Source organism: Anabrus simplex, chromosome 1, assembly GCF_040414725.1.
Source record: "Anabrus simplex isolate iqAnaSimp1 chromosome 1, ASM4041472v1, whole genome shotgun sequence".
NCBI lineage: Eukaryota > Metazoa > Arthropoda > Insecta > Orthoptera > Tettigoniidae > Anabrus > Anabrus simplex.
Window position 1 is genome coordinate 107,008,822 of NC_090265.1, and position 17,290 is coordinate 107,026,111.

Here is a 17,290-nt window from a genome sequence, read left to right on the forward strand (position 1 = left end):
AGCTTTCGCTCCCGTAAAGCAAAGTTGGTCTCAAAACAGACCGATGTAAAGATAGTTTCGTCTGGGAGCTGACTTCCTTCTTACAGAACACTGTTGATCGCAACTGCGAGCTCACTCCATTAGCTTTACTACACCTTGATTCAATCTCACTTACTAAATTACCATCCTGGGAGAACACACAACCTTAATACTTGAAATTATCAACCTGTTCTAGTTTTGTATCACCAATCTGACATTCAATTCTGTTAAATTTCTTACCCACTGACATCAATTTAGTCTTCATACTATACTCAATGCACCTATTTTCAAGTTCCAAGTTCAAGACCAAGTCGTTAGCATAGGCCAGACTGCTTACTACATTTCCACCTAACTGAATCCCTCCCTGCGATTTTATACCTTAAAACTAGATTCAGCGTATACATTCTTTAGTCTTGATGTCGATTACTTAGGATTACAATGGGTTTTAACCAACTTTCACTACTTTTATAACAGTAAATAAATGACCTCGTGCAAGTGCTTTCTTCTTCAATTCTGTGCAGTTGTCCCGCATAGCTGTGTGTTAATGGTCAGGAGACAGTTGGTAAGGATGCACAGCCTGTTTTCTCATCAGAAGTGCCCTTCATCTTTGTATTATATATTGTGACGTATGAATGAATGAACAGATAAACGAGGTGATATTGACGCACCATTTATATTGAAAACATTGTGTGTGAACTGATTATCAGATGTAAAGATGGGTGTTCTTTTGAAAATAATCTTTGTCTTTCTTGTTTCTATTTGTGGTAGGGCTTCCTTACAGACAGTGGTAACGTAAACCTGGATAGAGTGCAGCTAATCTTATCAAATTTGGGTGAAGTAGAAGACGTAATTTTCAAGAAGCGTCAGCAGAATGAAATTGCATTTAAAGAACGTGAGAAACAGAAGAAGAAGCGTGCAAAGTTAATTCAGGACTTCAGGCCTCGTTGGACTCCACAAGGGCAGTATGCACCAACTGTAAGTCGTATCAAATTATTCTTTAACAGTCATTTTAAAAAATGGCAGAACTCCATGTTATTTTACAATAATATTCTATTCGCGCATAGCCTAAAAGTCTTTCTGGACTACTAGTAATTGTATAGTGTCAGACACATTCAAATGTAATTGTTGTTCTTGTGTTCAGTTTATTGAGGAGAAATGATTTAAATGGAATGAATTAAGCAGCAAAGTTATTGCGATTTGTTTGTGGTAAATATTTTTAACGAATGAAAGCCTGCAAGGAATGCTGGTGGCATTAATAGAAGACCAGAGATTGGAGGGTGCGAGTTCTACTGGGTGATGAACTAGAACAAAGAGTTGATTAATTATTATTGTTGTTATTATTATTCTCTTAATGCATCATTAGATAGGAGAATGCCTTTCGAACTCCCCTTCTGAATAATCAGTTTTAATGTCATGCTATTCTTCAGATAAATGTACAGAAGTCAGCTATAGCAAGAATTCATGACGGCAAAAGATTTACTCGCTGTTGCGGATTGTTGTTATATCCGATTTTTGTAAAAGTCGGCGGGAAAACCCTGCACAGATTAAAATCAGCGTGAAACGGCAATCGTTTTTTCAAAACATGCATTTTCATGGAAGATTTCCACACTACAATTTATTCATTAGTTATGTTCATTTTCTTTCTAAAAAAGTAGAAATCTAGTATAGACACTCTAAAATATGACACACAACTTTACAAAGGTGAAAAATGAGAATATCCTCCTAATTGAACACATCATATATTCCATCATTAGATGAAGTGAACAAATTCAAACATGTTTCGGCTCGTTTGAGCCATCTTCAGTGAAAAATGAGGGGGCTTGAAATAATTTACATAATATAAGTTAAAGAATGCCAAAAAAAACATAATGGAGCAAATGAAAAAAACAAACAAAAGAGTGCCTAGAAGGAAACAAAATTAGCTAGTAACAACAGCGTAACAACACAGAGATGTATACTCTCTGGAGAGAACAGCTGTTCTTCTCATTGGAACATTCTTTGTAGTGAATAGTTATGCAATGCTGTGACAAATGCATTTTCCTAATAAAGTAATGTTAAGTACTGGCTAAGTATATTTAGTAGCGTGTTCAGAACATAACAGTTGGCGACGAGGTGAAAGTATAAATAAGTATTGCTAATATCCTGCACAGTACTATCAATCGACCACCGAAAATATTTACCGCTGTTTTGACACAATTAGGTTACACTCAGAAGAATGGATTCAGAACAATTTGCTAAACTATTAGATGCTTTCAACCGACAACAACAAACCCTGCTTACTCAGTTTATAACAACATTCCAAAGAGAATCAGGAAGAGAAATCTCGCATTCAGGTAACTGTTCAAGCATACAACCATTTGAAAATTTTGATTCTCGGAAGGAAAAATTTGCATGCTATATGGAGAGGTTTGAGAATTACGTAGCAATGAAAAATATCACAGATGATGAAAAGAAAGCACAGCTACTATGCGTCTCTATAGGTTCTGTGCATTACAATAGTCTATCTGCATTTCTAGGCCCAGAAAAATCGATCAGAACTCAGTCATTTACAGATCTGGTAAAACTGTTCAGCCAAATGCTTGTTCCCAAGAAAAGTGCCATTATTTCTCAGCATTATTTTTTAAATGTCTATCAGAAAGAGGGACAGTCTATCGCCGATTTTGTCGCAACTCTTCAACGTAATTTAGCTGAGTGCGAATTCACAGCCAAATGCCAATGTCAACGTACAGTTTCAATTTCGGATGTATTTCTAAGAGCCCAGTTCATAAGAGGTTTACGAGACAATTGGTTACACGAACAGCTACTTCAATCTAATCTAACCACTTTTGATGAAATCCTAGCTAAGGCAACATTATTGGAAACGTCTAGAATAGAAAGTAGGGAATTTACCAGACAAGCCTTTTCATCGGCATCTGAATTCGACAACAGCGATACATATAAGGTTTCTGCTGGCTCAGATCACCGATCTCGACGGGATCACAGTTTTCGTTATCGTTCACCGAGCCCCAGTTATAGCAAGAGTAACCATTCGTTGAGCCCTGACCATTCATGCAACACACGTTCACCGAATCAAAGTATCCGATATGGACAACGTTCTCTCTCTAGTAGAAGAATCAGACCTGATTTCAGAAGATTAGGAATTGATAACCTCTGTTTCCGATGTGCTAAGCCGAATCATCGTGTGTCAGAATGCCGAGTTAGTAGGTATGATATTAGATGTGATTCTTGTGGAAGAGAAGGTCATCTCGCCAAGGTGTGTATCACCAGCCTAATGCGAAATTCAAAATCAAAAGCAGATAGTTCCAGCTCAACTAAGTCAATTTCAGTTATCCCATGTGATGCCCAGGATCATTCATACGGTGTGAGTAAAGCAGAACCTACTTTCTCTCCGTCACATGTAGAATTATTTGAAGTTACTCCCGACTCTGAAAAATATATGGTTACCGTATCACTAAACAATAAGGGGGCTGTCACACAGGCTCGATCGAACGACTGCGATCGACCGACTAAGAAAACAAACCTACAGAGGGCAGTGGCACCAGTCACACAGCATCGATCGTCAGCGATCAACTACGAGCGATGAAGATCGACTGGTTTGTAAAAACAGACGTGTCCGTTTTTCAGTCGCAGTCGTTCGATAATGGCGGACACAACATAGTCATCTGTTGATGAAATCGAAACATTAATTTGCTTAGTGTATGAAAACAAAGTGGTGTATAATCCTAGACTCCCTGGATATAGTAATAGGGAGACCGTGAATATTGTATGGCATTCTATAATGTGGAGAATTGGGTCAAAAACTGGTAAGTAATTATTAGATTTATTACGATTATCTTATGAATAGTGTTATCTTAGATTATTTATTGATAAAATATATTATACGGAATAGATTGGTAAAAAGAGTTACACTAGGAGAAGTAGTAATTATCATTCTTGTAACTTAATTGAAGAAATGTTTGGAAAACATAAGCAGTGCTTTCCTAACCTCCATCTCGTACCTAATGAAATGAATACCATTGTAGGCCTATGCCATAAGTAGGCCTACTACATGTATATTTTCTTTGTCACAATATTATGATTCATTGTTTCAGGAAAAAGTTGTGCCAAAACATGGCAAATTCTGAGGGCTGGATATCGAACTTGGAGAGATAACATCCTCCCTCTCCTCCCAGGTTCTGCTGTACAGAAAACATAAAATGGGTCTACTTCAATGCCCTCAACTTTCTGGAACTCTTCATTGCTGGAAGAAGGTACAATTCTGTAATATTTATTTTTAAAAGTAGGCCTACATTACAGACCAGTGTTCTAGTTGTGAAAGAGTGAGGGGAAGATTCAGTCTGTAGGCCATAAGTTCCACCCATCTATTCATTAATTTATCAGATATAACTGAAAGTAATATAATATAATCTAACCTAACAATCATCTTACTAAAATAATTATTGAAAGTAACAATTTCTTAAACAGAAGGCTTGTGTCCAGACTAAAATGTAGCTCCAATTTAGAAGAATTGCATTAATATGTTGTTCATTTTTTTCAGTTCTATAACAAACACATCTATGGAAGTGGCACCTGGTGTATGAGAGCCTTTTCACCAAGCTGAAATATAGGAGGAGGAAGCAGAAATAATTTGTGTTGGAGGGGTTTAACTCTTACAGTTCAGAAATTACGAAGGGACTTCAACTTCCAGTCCAGTGGCTTCTGCTTCTACAAACAGCTTTGCCAGCAGTTAAAAATAAAAGAAACAGAAATGTGAAAGTGACAGTGATGTGTTAAGTGAATATTTAGAAAAGATACTGAAAACTGAAAAGAAAATATAATCAATGTTATTTTTAGTGTCTTCATGATGACATGGAAAGAATGAGTGTACTAGGTCGAAGGGTTTTCAAAGTTAAAATTCAGAAACTGTTGTATACAGTGTTAGACCAAGAAAGAATCTAATAAAATTTATGTTCTTGAGAAATGTTTACTTTTTAAACTAAATCATTTTTTGTTATACTTATCTATCAATATTTATTGGAATCGTCAGTGAGCTATGTGTATTAGCACCTGATGGGAAAGAACCTTAACTCCAATTTTTATTAATTATTAGCATTATTACAACATCTTAATTTGTATATTTTATGTGGTAGAACATGTATGGTTTACAAGGAAAGGAGTATTTTGAAATACATGTAGTAGGTCCTTTCTGTGTGTATGTAGTAAGCAGTTGTACAGCACAGGTGGTCTGAAACCAGACCAGCGTATTGATAGTTCTGTCCAAGCGCTAACTTCCTTCTTACGGTATACTGTTGATCACAACTGCAAACTCATTGCACTAGGTTTGTACAGCACAGGTGGTCTGAAACCAGACCAGCGTATTGATAGTTCTGTCCAAGAGCTGACTTCCTTCTTACGGTATACTGTTGATCGCAACTGCAAACTCATTGCACTAGGTTTGTACAGCACAGGTGGTCTGAAACCAGACCAGTGTAAAGACATTAGTAGTTTTGTCCAGGAGCTGACTGCCTTCTTACAGAATACTGTTGATCACAACTGCAAGCTCATTGCATTGGGTTTACTGCATCTGTGTTCAATGTTGCTTGCTATACTGCCATCCTGCGAAAATACACATCCTAAATACCTATTTGAAATTATCTACCTGTTCCAGTTTTGTATTCTCAACCTGACATTCAGTTCTATTTTATCTCCTCATTCCATGTACTCTCCTGCCATTGTACCTGTCTGCACCAGCAATCACTACTATCATGTCTGTTACCGTACTTATAATTTATTAATAACATATAGGCCTACAGAGGGCATCAAGGTAGACTGATTATTTTATTTCTTGTGCTATAGATCCATTAATATTGGATTGCACAGTTTCAATAGACCAAGTTGTTTGCATAGGACAAAATTCTTACTGCAGTTTTACCTGACAGAATCCCTCCCTGCCACCTTATAACTTTGTAACACGTAGCCTTTATCTCCTCATTCCAAGTACTCTCCTGCCATTGTACCTGTCTGCACCAGCAATCACTACTTTCATGTCTGTTACCGTACTTATAATTTATTAATAACATATAGGCCTATAGAGGGCATCAAGGTAGACTGATTATTTTATTTCTTGTACTGTAGATCCATTAATATTAGATTGCACAGTTTCAATAGACCAAGTTGTTTGCATAGGACAAAATTCTTACTGCAGTTATACCTGACAGAATCCCTCCATGCCACCTTATAACTTTGTAACTTACGTAGCCTTTATCTCCTCATTCCAAGTACTCTCCTGCCATTGTACCTGTCTGCACCAGCGATCACTACTTTCATGTCTGTTACTGTACTTATAATTTATTAAGAACATATAGGCCTACAGAGGGCATCAAGGTAGACTGATTATTTTATTTCTTGTGCTGTAGATCCATATCAACAATGAAAAACAAAGATGAAAAATTCATTTGTAACTATTTTGACAGATGTTTCCACCAAAGTTTTGTAGATTTTAATCTACAACATAAAAAAACTGTATTTTGTGTGATGTGATATTCAGGGGATATGATGGCAGAATATGTACATTATTTATAAAAAATATATTCATATGACAGTTACATGCTTGTAATAAAAGGTTGAGTAGATTAATTACCCTGTAAGTCAATCCAAGATCTTACAAGGCCCATACACCCTACTCTGTCAAACATTCATTTATATAATTGGTATTTACAAACAGTTTTGACAGGCAATGTAAGATATAGCAAAATTAAATCATTTACCACCTGAGGCCTAAATAACATTTTACTGTAGATGGCAATAGTAGTCTATTTAGTTGTTAGAAAGGCATACTCTTCACTTCTAAATATAGAAGGCAAGGTGCTTGTTATTAGCACCTATTGTTTTTTGCAGTGGTTGGTTCTCATTTTTGGTGAAATTGAAGGCAAAGTTTTCATTTTCCTTGAACTGATTCATAAGGAAAGTATTTCAGGATGGATAGATAGGCTTGGCACTGTTCATATCAGTAAAAAAGTTACATATGAACAATATACAGAAAGGCAAAATCAACATTGTGGTAAGAAGGAGAGTCCCACCAGACCTTTGCGGAAAAAGGTGTTACTCTGTACCAAGGAGTTTACCAGCAATTTTGATGGAAGTGCACGATTTATATTAATTGGTTTTATTATTGCCAAGTGAGCAATTAGATCAGCTTGCCAGTGCAAAGTTTGGGGAGACAGTACTTTATGCTTAGTGATGAGGGTAATAAACAAGACCTTGTGTGTAATTTACATGTAGTTGTGACAAGTATCAGTCTATTACACTGCCAACTTACTTATTAGAACAATATTCCAGAAGCTTTTCCTATAGTTATGAAGCTAGTGTACAGAGCACTAGCCTCACCTGAACTCCTCACAGCCATTTGGTAAAATTAGCTGCTTTCGAAGCTGCTGTAGTCTTCAATGATATAAATTAAGACAGGATTGTCATTCTTGCAAAGTTTGGATATGGACCTGGATTCTTTGCACAAAACACAGTAGGCCTACAGAAATTCAGCAACATGCTTGTCATGAAAGCAATATGATACTATTCTGAACATGGCACAATAACAAAGAAGAGGAGAGGCGACAAGAGATTTGCAGAGGATCATGAGGGAGAGAAACAGTGTAAGGAACTCCATTGCTTTTATCATTTTCACAATATTCAGAGCATATGTGCATTTTTCTTTCTTTCAAAATTATTTACAGGATTGTAATGAAACTTGACACACCATTTCTACATTAGGTAATGTAAATTTTGACTGGAAGCATTTCTTGATATGTCTATTATTTTGGTAGGTGGGATCTCACCAAGTGGTATTAAAAAAAAAAGCTGTTAACCTCCATCTAATAAACACCTCAAAATATCATTTGAAAAGACAGTAATTATGCCCCAAGATCCAGCAACATTAAAACAAATAAGCATAAATGGTATTAGTCTTATATTTGAAATACAATGAGCCACTTTTGTGAGGCTTTTGTTGGAATTTTCACCCTGTCAAGAATTCTGACTGTAGTGCTCTATGAATGGCATCATATATAACAGGAACAAATCCACTGATGTATTGTGAGCAATCCTAAATCTGTATGAGTCACCAATGTCCAGAAACCTGTAGGCCTAAATAAATATATTTCCACTGTTGATGGTAGCACCTTCAAATTATGAATTCAAATTGATGTACATAACAGTTTTCAGTCCTTTTTATCAATACTTTATTAGAATCCTGCAGAATGCCACTAATATTTTATTTGATATATTTTGCCACGGACATACAGTAGTTGTTTCGAAGGTGAACATCACTTTTGACTTTAAACCTAAAAAAATCGTTGTGAATATTGAATTTAACGACAGTGTCAGCCTTTCCTCAGAACTTATACTTTTCCTGTAATTTGTTTGCCTGATGTTTATTATTGACTTCATTTTTTCCTCTAATTCCTTATACCGTAATTATTGATGGGCATTCGGTACTAGTTCCTGAATTTTTCTTCGTCATTCCGCAACGAAGGCACACTTTGGTGGAATTCTCTATGGCTCTTTACCTTGTCCACTGCGATCGTCTGGTTCTTTCCTTTCTCCTAATATATTCATAGGTTAGAATCATATTTCCACCCGAATTATCGCTTTCACAACACATTCTTTTTCTCTCGTGAATATGAATACATCTGTAGCCTGTACGGTACTGGGCGGGAGTATCAACTGTTTCCGTGCAGTCGATCCCTATCGATCGATGAGCAGTGTGACAAGGTAAATGAATTTAGTCGTTAGTACTCGATGCCAGTTGGTCGCTCTTGATCGTTCGATGCCCTGTGTGACAGCGGGCTAAGACACAGTGTTTTGAAGTAGACTCTGGTGCATGTTTTACTTTGCTTCCTGAAGATGCATTTAATGAATTGGATCTAGGTTTACCCTTACAACGATCTGTAATTGCCTTTCGTTCATATTCAGGCAATATTATCACACCTATGGGAAAGGTTACAGTCTCAGCTGTATATAAAGACAAGGAAATCCAAGATGATATATATATTGTCCCTAAGGGCTACTCGCATTACTTGGAAGATTGTGGATTAGGAGACTTGGTATTGAATTAAAGGAAATAGATGCTAGCAAGGAAACTCCACACATGTCATATCCAGTTAACGCTATTTTTTCAGTTGATGACATAATTAATGAATTTCCTGATGTTTTTGAAGAGAGAATTGGACGTGTTCCAAAATTTGAAGTAAAGTTACAGTTACGTGAAGGAGCTAAACCAGTATTTACACGAGAACGGGATGTTCCCTATGCACTCCGTGAACGAGTTGAAAGGGAGCTGGACTCACTAGAAGCAGCTGGTGTCATATCTCCTGTATCATCAAGTGATTGGGGGTCACCGTTGGTCGTCATTCCCAAGCCAGATGGAGGAGTTAGATTATGTGTTGATTACAAATGTGGTGTAAATGAGAAACTTGTTGCTGCAAATTACCCCATAAGGCGAATTGATAATGTGTTGAACAGCCTACGTGATTCCAAATATTTTTGTAAACTGGACTTGTTCAAAGCATTTCTACACTTGGTAGTTGATGATGAAAGTGCTACAATCCAGACTATATCTACACATCGTGGAACATATAGAATGAATCGTCTAAGTTTCGGAATTAAAACAGCGCCATCCGAATTTAACCGAATCATTTCACAAATCCTCAGGGGACTTCCAAAAACAGAAGCCTATTTTGACGACTTAATCGTACATGGATCAACTCTGGAGGAGTGCACACACAATTTGCGGTTATGTCTGAAGAGATTATCTGATTTTGATCTGCATATCAACCGAGCTAAGTGTTCTTTCTTTGAAGAGAGAATTGAATATTTGGGCCATGTTATCCAGCATAATACCATTAGTAAGTCCCCAGAAAAAGTTAGAGCTGTTAATGACATGCCTCATCCTACAAGCGTTGATGAACTACGCAGATTTTTGGGACTAATCACCTACTACTCCAGGTTTATACCAGATTTCTCCACCATGTCATATCCATTACGGCTCCTGCTCCGCAAAGGCCAACGTTACATATGGACTTCGGAATGTGAAACCGCATTCCTCAAGTTAAAAGCAGAGTTGTGTAGCGATAGGGTCTTAACGCCTTATGATCCAAAATTACCAATAGTTCTGACGTCAGATGCAAGTCCAACAGGTGTTGCCACTGTCCTTAGCCATCTAATTGATGGAGAAGAAAGGCCGATTGCGTATGCATCACGATCACTGACTGTATCAGAACAGAACTATAGCCAACTAAACAGGGAGGCTTTGGCAATAATGTTTGCTGTCAACCACTTTTACGCCTATGTTTTTGGCAGGCACTTTACACTAGTGACAGACAATGAACCGCTAACTCGTATTTTTCAGCAAAACAAAGCTCTACCACAGATGACATCTGCTCGTCTACTACGATATGCTTCGTTCTTGTCGGGATTCGATTACACAGTTCAATTTAAGAAGGGTGCAGAGAACCAAAATGTTGACTGTTTATCGCGGGCTTCCCTACAGCAAGTCCATTCTTCAACAGATATCTCCATTGGGGATGAAGTTAACCAGTTATTTACGCACCTAATTTTTCAAATTTCAAGCGAACGAATCACATTTCGCACCATCCAGGACGAAACACGTAAAGATCATGAACTGAGTAAACTTGTTTTTGATTTACAGAATGAACGGATGGTTTCAGAATATACTCTGAATGATGGTGTGCTGTTTAGACAAGATAGAGTTGTTATCCCTTCCAGACTAAGAGATCAGGTTTTAAATGAACTTCACGAAACTCATTTGGGCATCATGAAGATGAAACAGCTGGCCCGTCGCTACGTCTGTTGGCCTGGAATTGATCGAGACATTGAACGCCTAGTAAAAGGATGTCAAACATGTGCATTGACAAGAGCAAATCCACCAAAATCACCAGTGCATCCATGGGACGAACCAAAAGAGAACTGGGAAAGAGTGCATATTGATTATGCAGGACCTTTTGAGAACTGCAACTTTCTGATTTGTGTGGACGCCAAATCGAAATGGGCAGAAGTGCAAATTTTACGAGATTCGCCAACAAGTACCTCCACAATCATGTTGCTAAACCGTATATTTGCTTCTCATGGATTTCCAGCAAGCATTGTCTCAGATAATGCAGCCATTTTTCAAAGCAATGAATTTCGCACCTAATGTTCAACAAATGGAATTTTTCAAAAATTCATTGCACCTGGTCACCCAGCCACTAACGGCTTAGCAGAACGACATGTTCAAATATTGAAGAATCGTCTCCGTACTGCCTCTGATGATAATGTCCCAATATACGAGAAAATACAAAAGATTCTGTTTCGATACCGTGCTACACCCCTTGCATGTGGAAAGTCACCAGCAGAGCTATACCTAAACCGAAAAATGAGGATTCGCCTTGATGCTTTCTTCCCTACCCGACCTCAACCTTCATTATCGGTAGCCAAACCAGGACGATCGTTTCATGTGGGGGAGAGAGTCCAGGTGCGCTTCTTTTGCAATAACAAGTACACTTGGAAATTTGGAAAGGTTGTAAAGAAGTATGGTCAGCGATACTACCTAGTTATTTTGGACGAATCAGGAAGGACACTGAAACGTCATATTGACCAAATGCGTGGGACACTCATTCAACCTAAATCAGTTACATATTTACATAAATATGGGGAGCAAAAAATAACTCACATAACTTTACACGTAAATATATATATAAATGTAACATCTCGATGCATTGTTTTTCAAGTGAGAGGGGGAAAATGATGATGGATGCGGGAAAAGGATAAATGTGGGTGACATAAAAAAATAGGTGGAAAGAAAAATAATAAAATACGGGTACTGTATTTGGGCATTTTTCATCATGTAAATACAGTGGAAGTCCATTATAGCGAGAATTCTCAACAGCGTAAATACAGTAGAAGTCCGCTATAGCGAGTACGGCGTATAACGATAACCTTTGTCTGTCCCTTCGGGATCCCTATATTAAACTGTGTATTATCCTTCGGTTACAGCGAGAGCCCTATCACTGACGCATCCATTATTACGAGCGATTATGCGCGCTTGTTTTTTTCCGTTGCCGATATTTATACACTCAGTCATTATACTGCATGCGATCGATCATCTTCGGTACTGTATCGTTTTCTCGCTATGCCCACCAGCGAGCTCTCTCGTCGATTAGTATACCCGTCGACTGCTATTCCGCAAGGAAAATAAAATGGGAGAACAAGTTCTTTTTATATAAATGCGTAAATAACATGTCCGATAACCGTTGTTAACTCGTTAAAGATAAACGCTGAATAAACGATTGCTTAATTTTAATGCCAAATACCACAATTAGTTAAGAAGGAAATAGGCTTATACCTAAAGGTATGGCAGTGTGTCTCATTGAATACAAGGTTAGTTTATATTTTCTCGCGCCCATTAAATTACGGAAAGGCTATTATCATGTAAATTTATAGCGAGAATTTCGCTACTGGTGCTTGAAGTATGTTTTTATCATACATATAGTACAGTTAAGTTAGGATAGGGCATTATTTGAATAACAAAACTGAAACGTTTGCCACAAAGTGTGATCGATCATCTTTGGTACGGTCTAGCTTATGCGCTGTGCGCATTCGCGAGCTCTCTCGTCAACATTTGAAGGCAATATTGGAGTCAGTTAGTAATACCCGTCGACTGCTGTTCTCCAATGAAAATTCAAAATGAAGGAGGATAACACGTTTTCGTAATAAATGCGTAAATGACGTAGCCGATAGCAATTGATAACTCGTTAAAAATAAAGGCTAAAGTTAACTATTTCTTAATTATAATGGTATACCGTGTACTGAAATTAAGTAAGAATGTGATACACCTCAAGATATGGTAGGGTACATCACTGATTTCAGAGGATAGTTTACATTTTCTCGCGTCTATTTAAATTTTGGAAAGCTATTCCCATGTCAATTTTTAGCGAGGAGGTTATTTCTCTACATGCGTTTCAAATTGGTTTTCATGATACATATACGGTTAGGTTAGGTGACGCCGTTTGAAGAAGAAAAGTGAAATGTTTGCCACAGAAGCCTCTGGAGTGATGCCGTATTTCTCCGAATCCAAGATGACGTTTTTTTCCTCAGAATCTCATGCGAAAAATCAAGGGTCGTTTAGCATTCGTGGCCTGATAGTAATGAACACCACTGGCAACTATCGGAGTAACCACGCTGTTTCTTTTCATCCCCGCGTGCGCACACAAAAAACGTGTCGACAATAAATGACCGCCTCTTTATCATACATCGCTAGCCGCGGCAACCGGTTGTACAGTGCGTATGTGTAACGTCACTGTATCTCGGGAAATAGTGAAGAGAGAATGACATTCTATTATCCTCTACAAAAACGTTCCTCAAATCTGCAGAATGGCATCAAAACATGCGAGCCTTCGAATTCTTAGAAAGGCCACGGGTACTCAGTAGCAGAGTTATAACGCATCTGCTGTACCTGACACTTAGTAAAATTAAGTTTTATAGACAGCGGGAATATTTTCATGATGGATCGTCGTATTGTAAAGATACGTGGAACAGGTATTGCCGGCAAATTTTCAACGGGTTCTCGTTGATGTTATGATGTCAGTTTTAAGTTAATGGCTATTAAACACTCTGAAATGTATAATAATTTTGCAGCAGCAGGAAAATACGGCATAGGCCTAACTAATGCCAATATTCGGCGTTACTGTGAAGACAAAGATAGCTTAAGAATGCGTACTGCACAAAAAATGCATTCAGTGGTCTACCAAGGGCGCTTTAAAGAAGTCGAAGATGAAATTTTGAGGTATGTACACAAAAAAGCAAGAGCCGAATTGCCATACCGTGGTGCAATAAACTCGTTCGTTGACTTTCAAAGTCCGCGATTAAGACCTTTACATCGCTAGCCGTTGAAGTTGACCGAATCCGGCATGCAAGACATGCTTGTAGCGGCAGCCAGTTATATCTGACGCTGAGTGAAAGCAACAGTTTTATAGTAAGCAAAAATATTTTCGTGATGGACCGTCGTATTGTAGAGACGCGTGGAATGTGTATTGCCGGCAAATTTTCAACGAGTTCCCTTCAGTATTATGATGCCAATTTTAAGTTAATGGTTATTAGACCCGCTGAAATAAAGCATATTTGTATAGCCGCAAAAAGATAAGTCATAACTAAAGCCAATGTTCTAAAAATGCATACTGTATAAGGAAGATATTCATATGATTTTTACAAAGCACTTTTTAAACTGCATTAACATTTTTTGAAGGAAATAGTGGGGGTCGCCTTGGATTCGGAGAAATACGGTAATATATTTTTTCAGAGTGAAATTACACACACACTTTCATGTAGTATCGGATTTCGAAAAACAACAAACAAGTAAGCCGTAGTGTGGATATTATCTGCGAAAACGCACATTTTGAACAAACTGATTGCCATAGATTCCAGATTTTTACAAAAATCGGATGTAACAACAATTCGCTATAACGAGTGAATTTTTTGCTGTTATGAATTCTCGCTATGACAGACTTCTACTGTATATATGTAACGGTATAAAAATATTGCAGTATTGTAATATGAGATGAAAATAAGAAGTGTGACTTTTATGCCGTTTCATTTCACTTTTCTTTACATCTTTTCCTTTCTTTACATACATACATTGAAAACCTTTAAGGTCAGTTCTTTTATTGCAAATTAATGATATACGTGGATATTATGGCGACAATGTGTAATTTTGTAAAGATTCCGTAAACCCTTCGCGAATGATGGGTTAGAGATTCCACATTATGCGGCTCCGACGATGTCACAGAGATTAGAATTTCAACGTGACATGTCTCAGACAATGTCACAGCAGGCTATGCAAGGCTGCCAATTTGGTTTAAAAACCATGCTAGTGAAAAGATTACCAGGCAGGTTGGCCATGCGGTTAGGGGCACGCAGCTGTGAGCTTGCATCCAGGAGATAGTTGGTTCGAGCACCACTGTCAGCAGCCCTGAAGATGGTTTTCCATGGTTTCCCATTTTCACACCAGGCAAATGCTGGGGCTGTACCTTAATTAAGGCCACAGCCACTTTCTTTCCACTCGTAGGTCTTTCCTATCCAATCGTCACCATAAGATGTAGTGGGTCGAGAAGAAGCTTTGGTGCCAGGAGTCTCGTAGCGAGGTTGCGCATGAATAACCTGCACACAGCACTCCAGCCTGCAAAATCCTTGCTCAAGACTAACAACTCTGAATCGCTCGTACATTCTCGCATAACAGGCTGCCGCTATTAATCGCTAGAGTATTGAGCTGTCTCTTTAAATTCAAAAACTTTTGCGTATATTCTTCTTACGTACGTACAATCGATCCATGCGGAAAAACTGTGGCCGAGGACAAACTTTTTTTGACGATTGATGCAATAAAACGATAGTTCAAGAAATGACAGATGTGAGGAAATTTAACATTGGTTTATATGGAACATTTTTGGGACGAAATAAAATGAACACTAATTACAGGAAAACTGCAGTTCCAGGAACAAAGCATCGAGGTTCTACTGTATATATGTGATTCTTAATTTAACCGTATATGTATCATGAAAACATATTTCAAACGCCAGTAGAAAAATGATAAACTTCTCGCTATGAATTTACATGGGAACAAATAGCCCTTCGAAAATTTAACCAGACGCGAAAATATATTTTTGAAAACTTGCAACTTATTTTACCCTGCATTGACACACATAGGTCTTATGGCGATGTTGGGATAGAAAAGGGCTAGGTATGGGAAGAAAGGGGCCGTAGCCTTAATTAAGATTGACTCAAATATCGCTTTTGAATGTCGACGAGAGAGCTCGCTAGCGCACATAACAAGGAAACTATACCGAAGATGATTGATCGCATTCTGTGGCAAAATTTTCAGTTTTCTTATTCAAACAATGTCTCCTAAGCTAAATTAACCATATATGTATCATGAAAGTAGTGCTAGTAGAAAAAATTATAACCTTCTCCCTATAAATTTACATGGGAATAGCCTTTCTGAAATTTAACCAGATGCGAGAAAATGTGAACCAACTGTTGAAATCAGTGATGCACTGTGCCATATGTTGAGATATATCACATACTTACTTTCAGTATATAGCATTAAAATTAAGCAGTCGTTGACTTCATCCTTTATTTCTAATGAATTAACAACTGCTATCAGCCATGTTATTCACGCATTTATTACAAAGACATAATCTCCTCTTTTATTTTGAACTTTCTTTACAGAACTGCAATGGATGGGTATTACTAATCAACCTCGACATCGCATTTGAATGTTGACGAGAGAGCTCACTAGTGCACATAGCGAGAAAATGATACTAAAAGTGATCGATCACATTCAGTATAATTGCCGGAGTGCATAAATATTGATAGCAGAAAAAATAGCTCGTACTTAATAGCGGACGCATCAGTGATATGGTTCGAGCTGTAACTGAAGGATAATACACAGTTTAATATAGGAATTTTCAAGCGTCAGGAATATACTGTCGTTATAACAGGATTCTCGCTATATATGCTGTGCTCACTATAGCGGTCTTCTACTGTATAACGGATACATATCAGAGGTTCCCCATCTCTATCTCCACCTAAAAATTGTAGACACGTAAACCACATGAGAAGTACTTCATTAATATACAACCTGTGTCTGAAAAGTTTGGTGAATGGTCTCATGAAATAAAGACAATGTATGTTACACACAAAACTCCTTTACTGGCCTTCAAAGTAATCTCCATTAGCTACAACACACTTTTGACATCGACTGTAAAGCTGCTGGAAGCTGGCAGCAAACGCTTCTTTTGGACTCTCCTGAAGAACCCTTGTCACGCGTTGTTGAATACCTGCTACACTGTTGAACTGGTGGCCTTTCAGGGCTAATTTAAGACGGAGGAACAAAAAAAAATTCTGCCAGCACTAAATTCGGAGAATACTGAGGGTGTGGAAGAACAGTCACCCGGCGTTCAGCGAGAAACTGGGTCTCGCGGTGTGCTGACGGGCATTGTCGTGGAGGAGCTTTCACTGTCCACTCCGGTACAGTTCAGGCCAAACCCATCTAGTGTGTGCAGTAGCCGTTTCAAAACTCCGTTGTAGAATTCTGCGTTGACAGGTGTACCCTGGGGTACACATTCATGATGAATGACACCATTGCTGTCGAAAAAAGGCGATCAGCATTGTCTTAATCTTGGACTTTGTGCGCCGACTTTTCTTGGGAGGCAGAGAAGACGCTGATCACCACTCCATTGACTGTCTCTTA

The 17,290-nt window shown here is 38.0% G+C and overlaps 1 protein-coding gene and 1 long non-coding RNA gene across 2 annotated transcripts in view; both read left to right on the forward strand.

Moving 5' to 3' along the window:
• Rat1 (5'-3' exoribonuclease 2 Rat1) overlaps positions 1-17,290 on the forward strand; it is a 184,425-nt gene that overhangs the window by 57,659 nt on the left and 109,476 nt on the right. The window contains exon 8 of the mRNA XM_068224996.1: positions 787-993. Coding sequence (XP_068081097.1) covers positions 787-993 — 207 coding nt within the window. The remainder of the gene's footprint in view (positions 1-786; positions 994-17,290) is intronic.
• LOC137502946 (uncharacterized) lies at positions 4,105-4,978 on the forward strand. The gene is made up of 2 exons (XR_011018941.1): positions 4,105-4,268; positions 4,556-4,978. It is a non-coding gene; the product is annotated as an uncharacterized lncRNA (long non-coding RNA).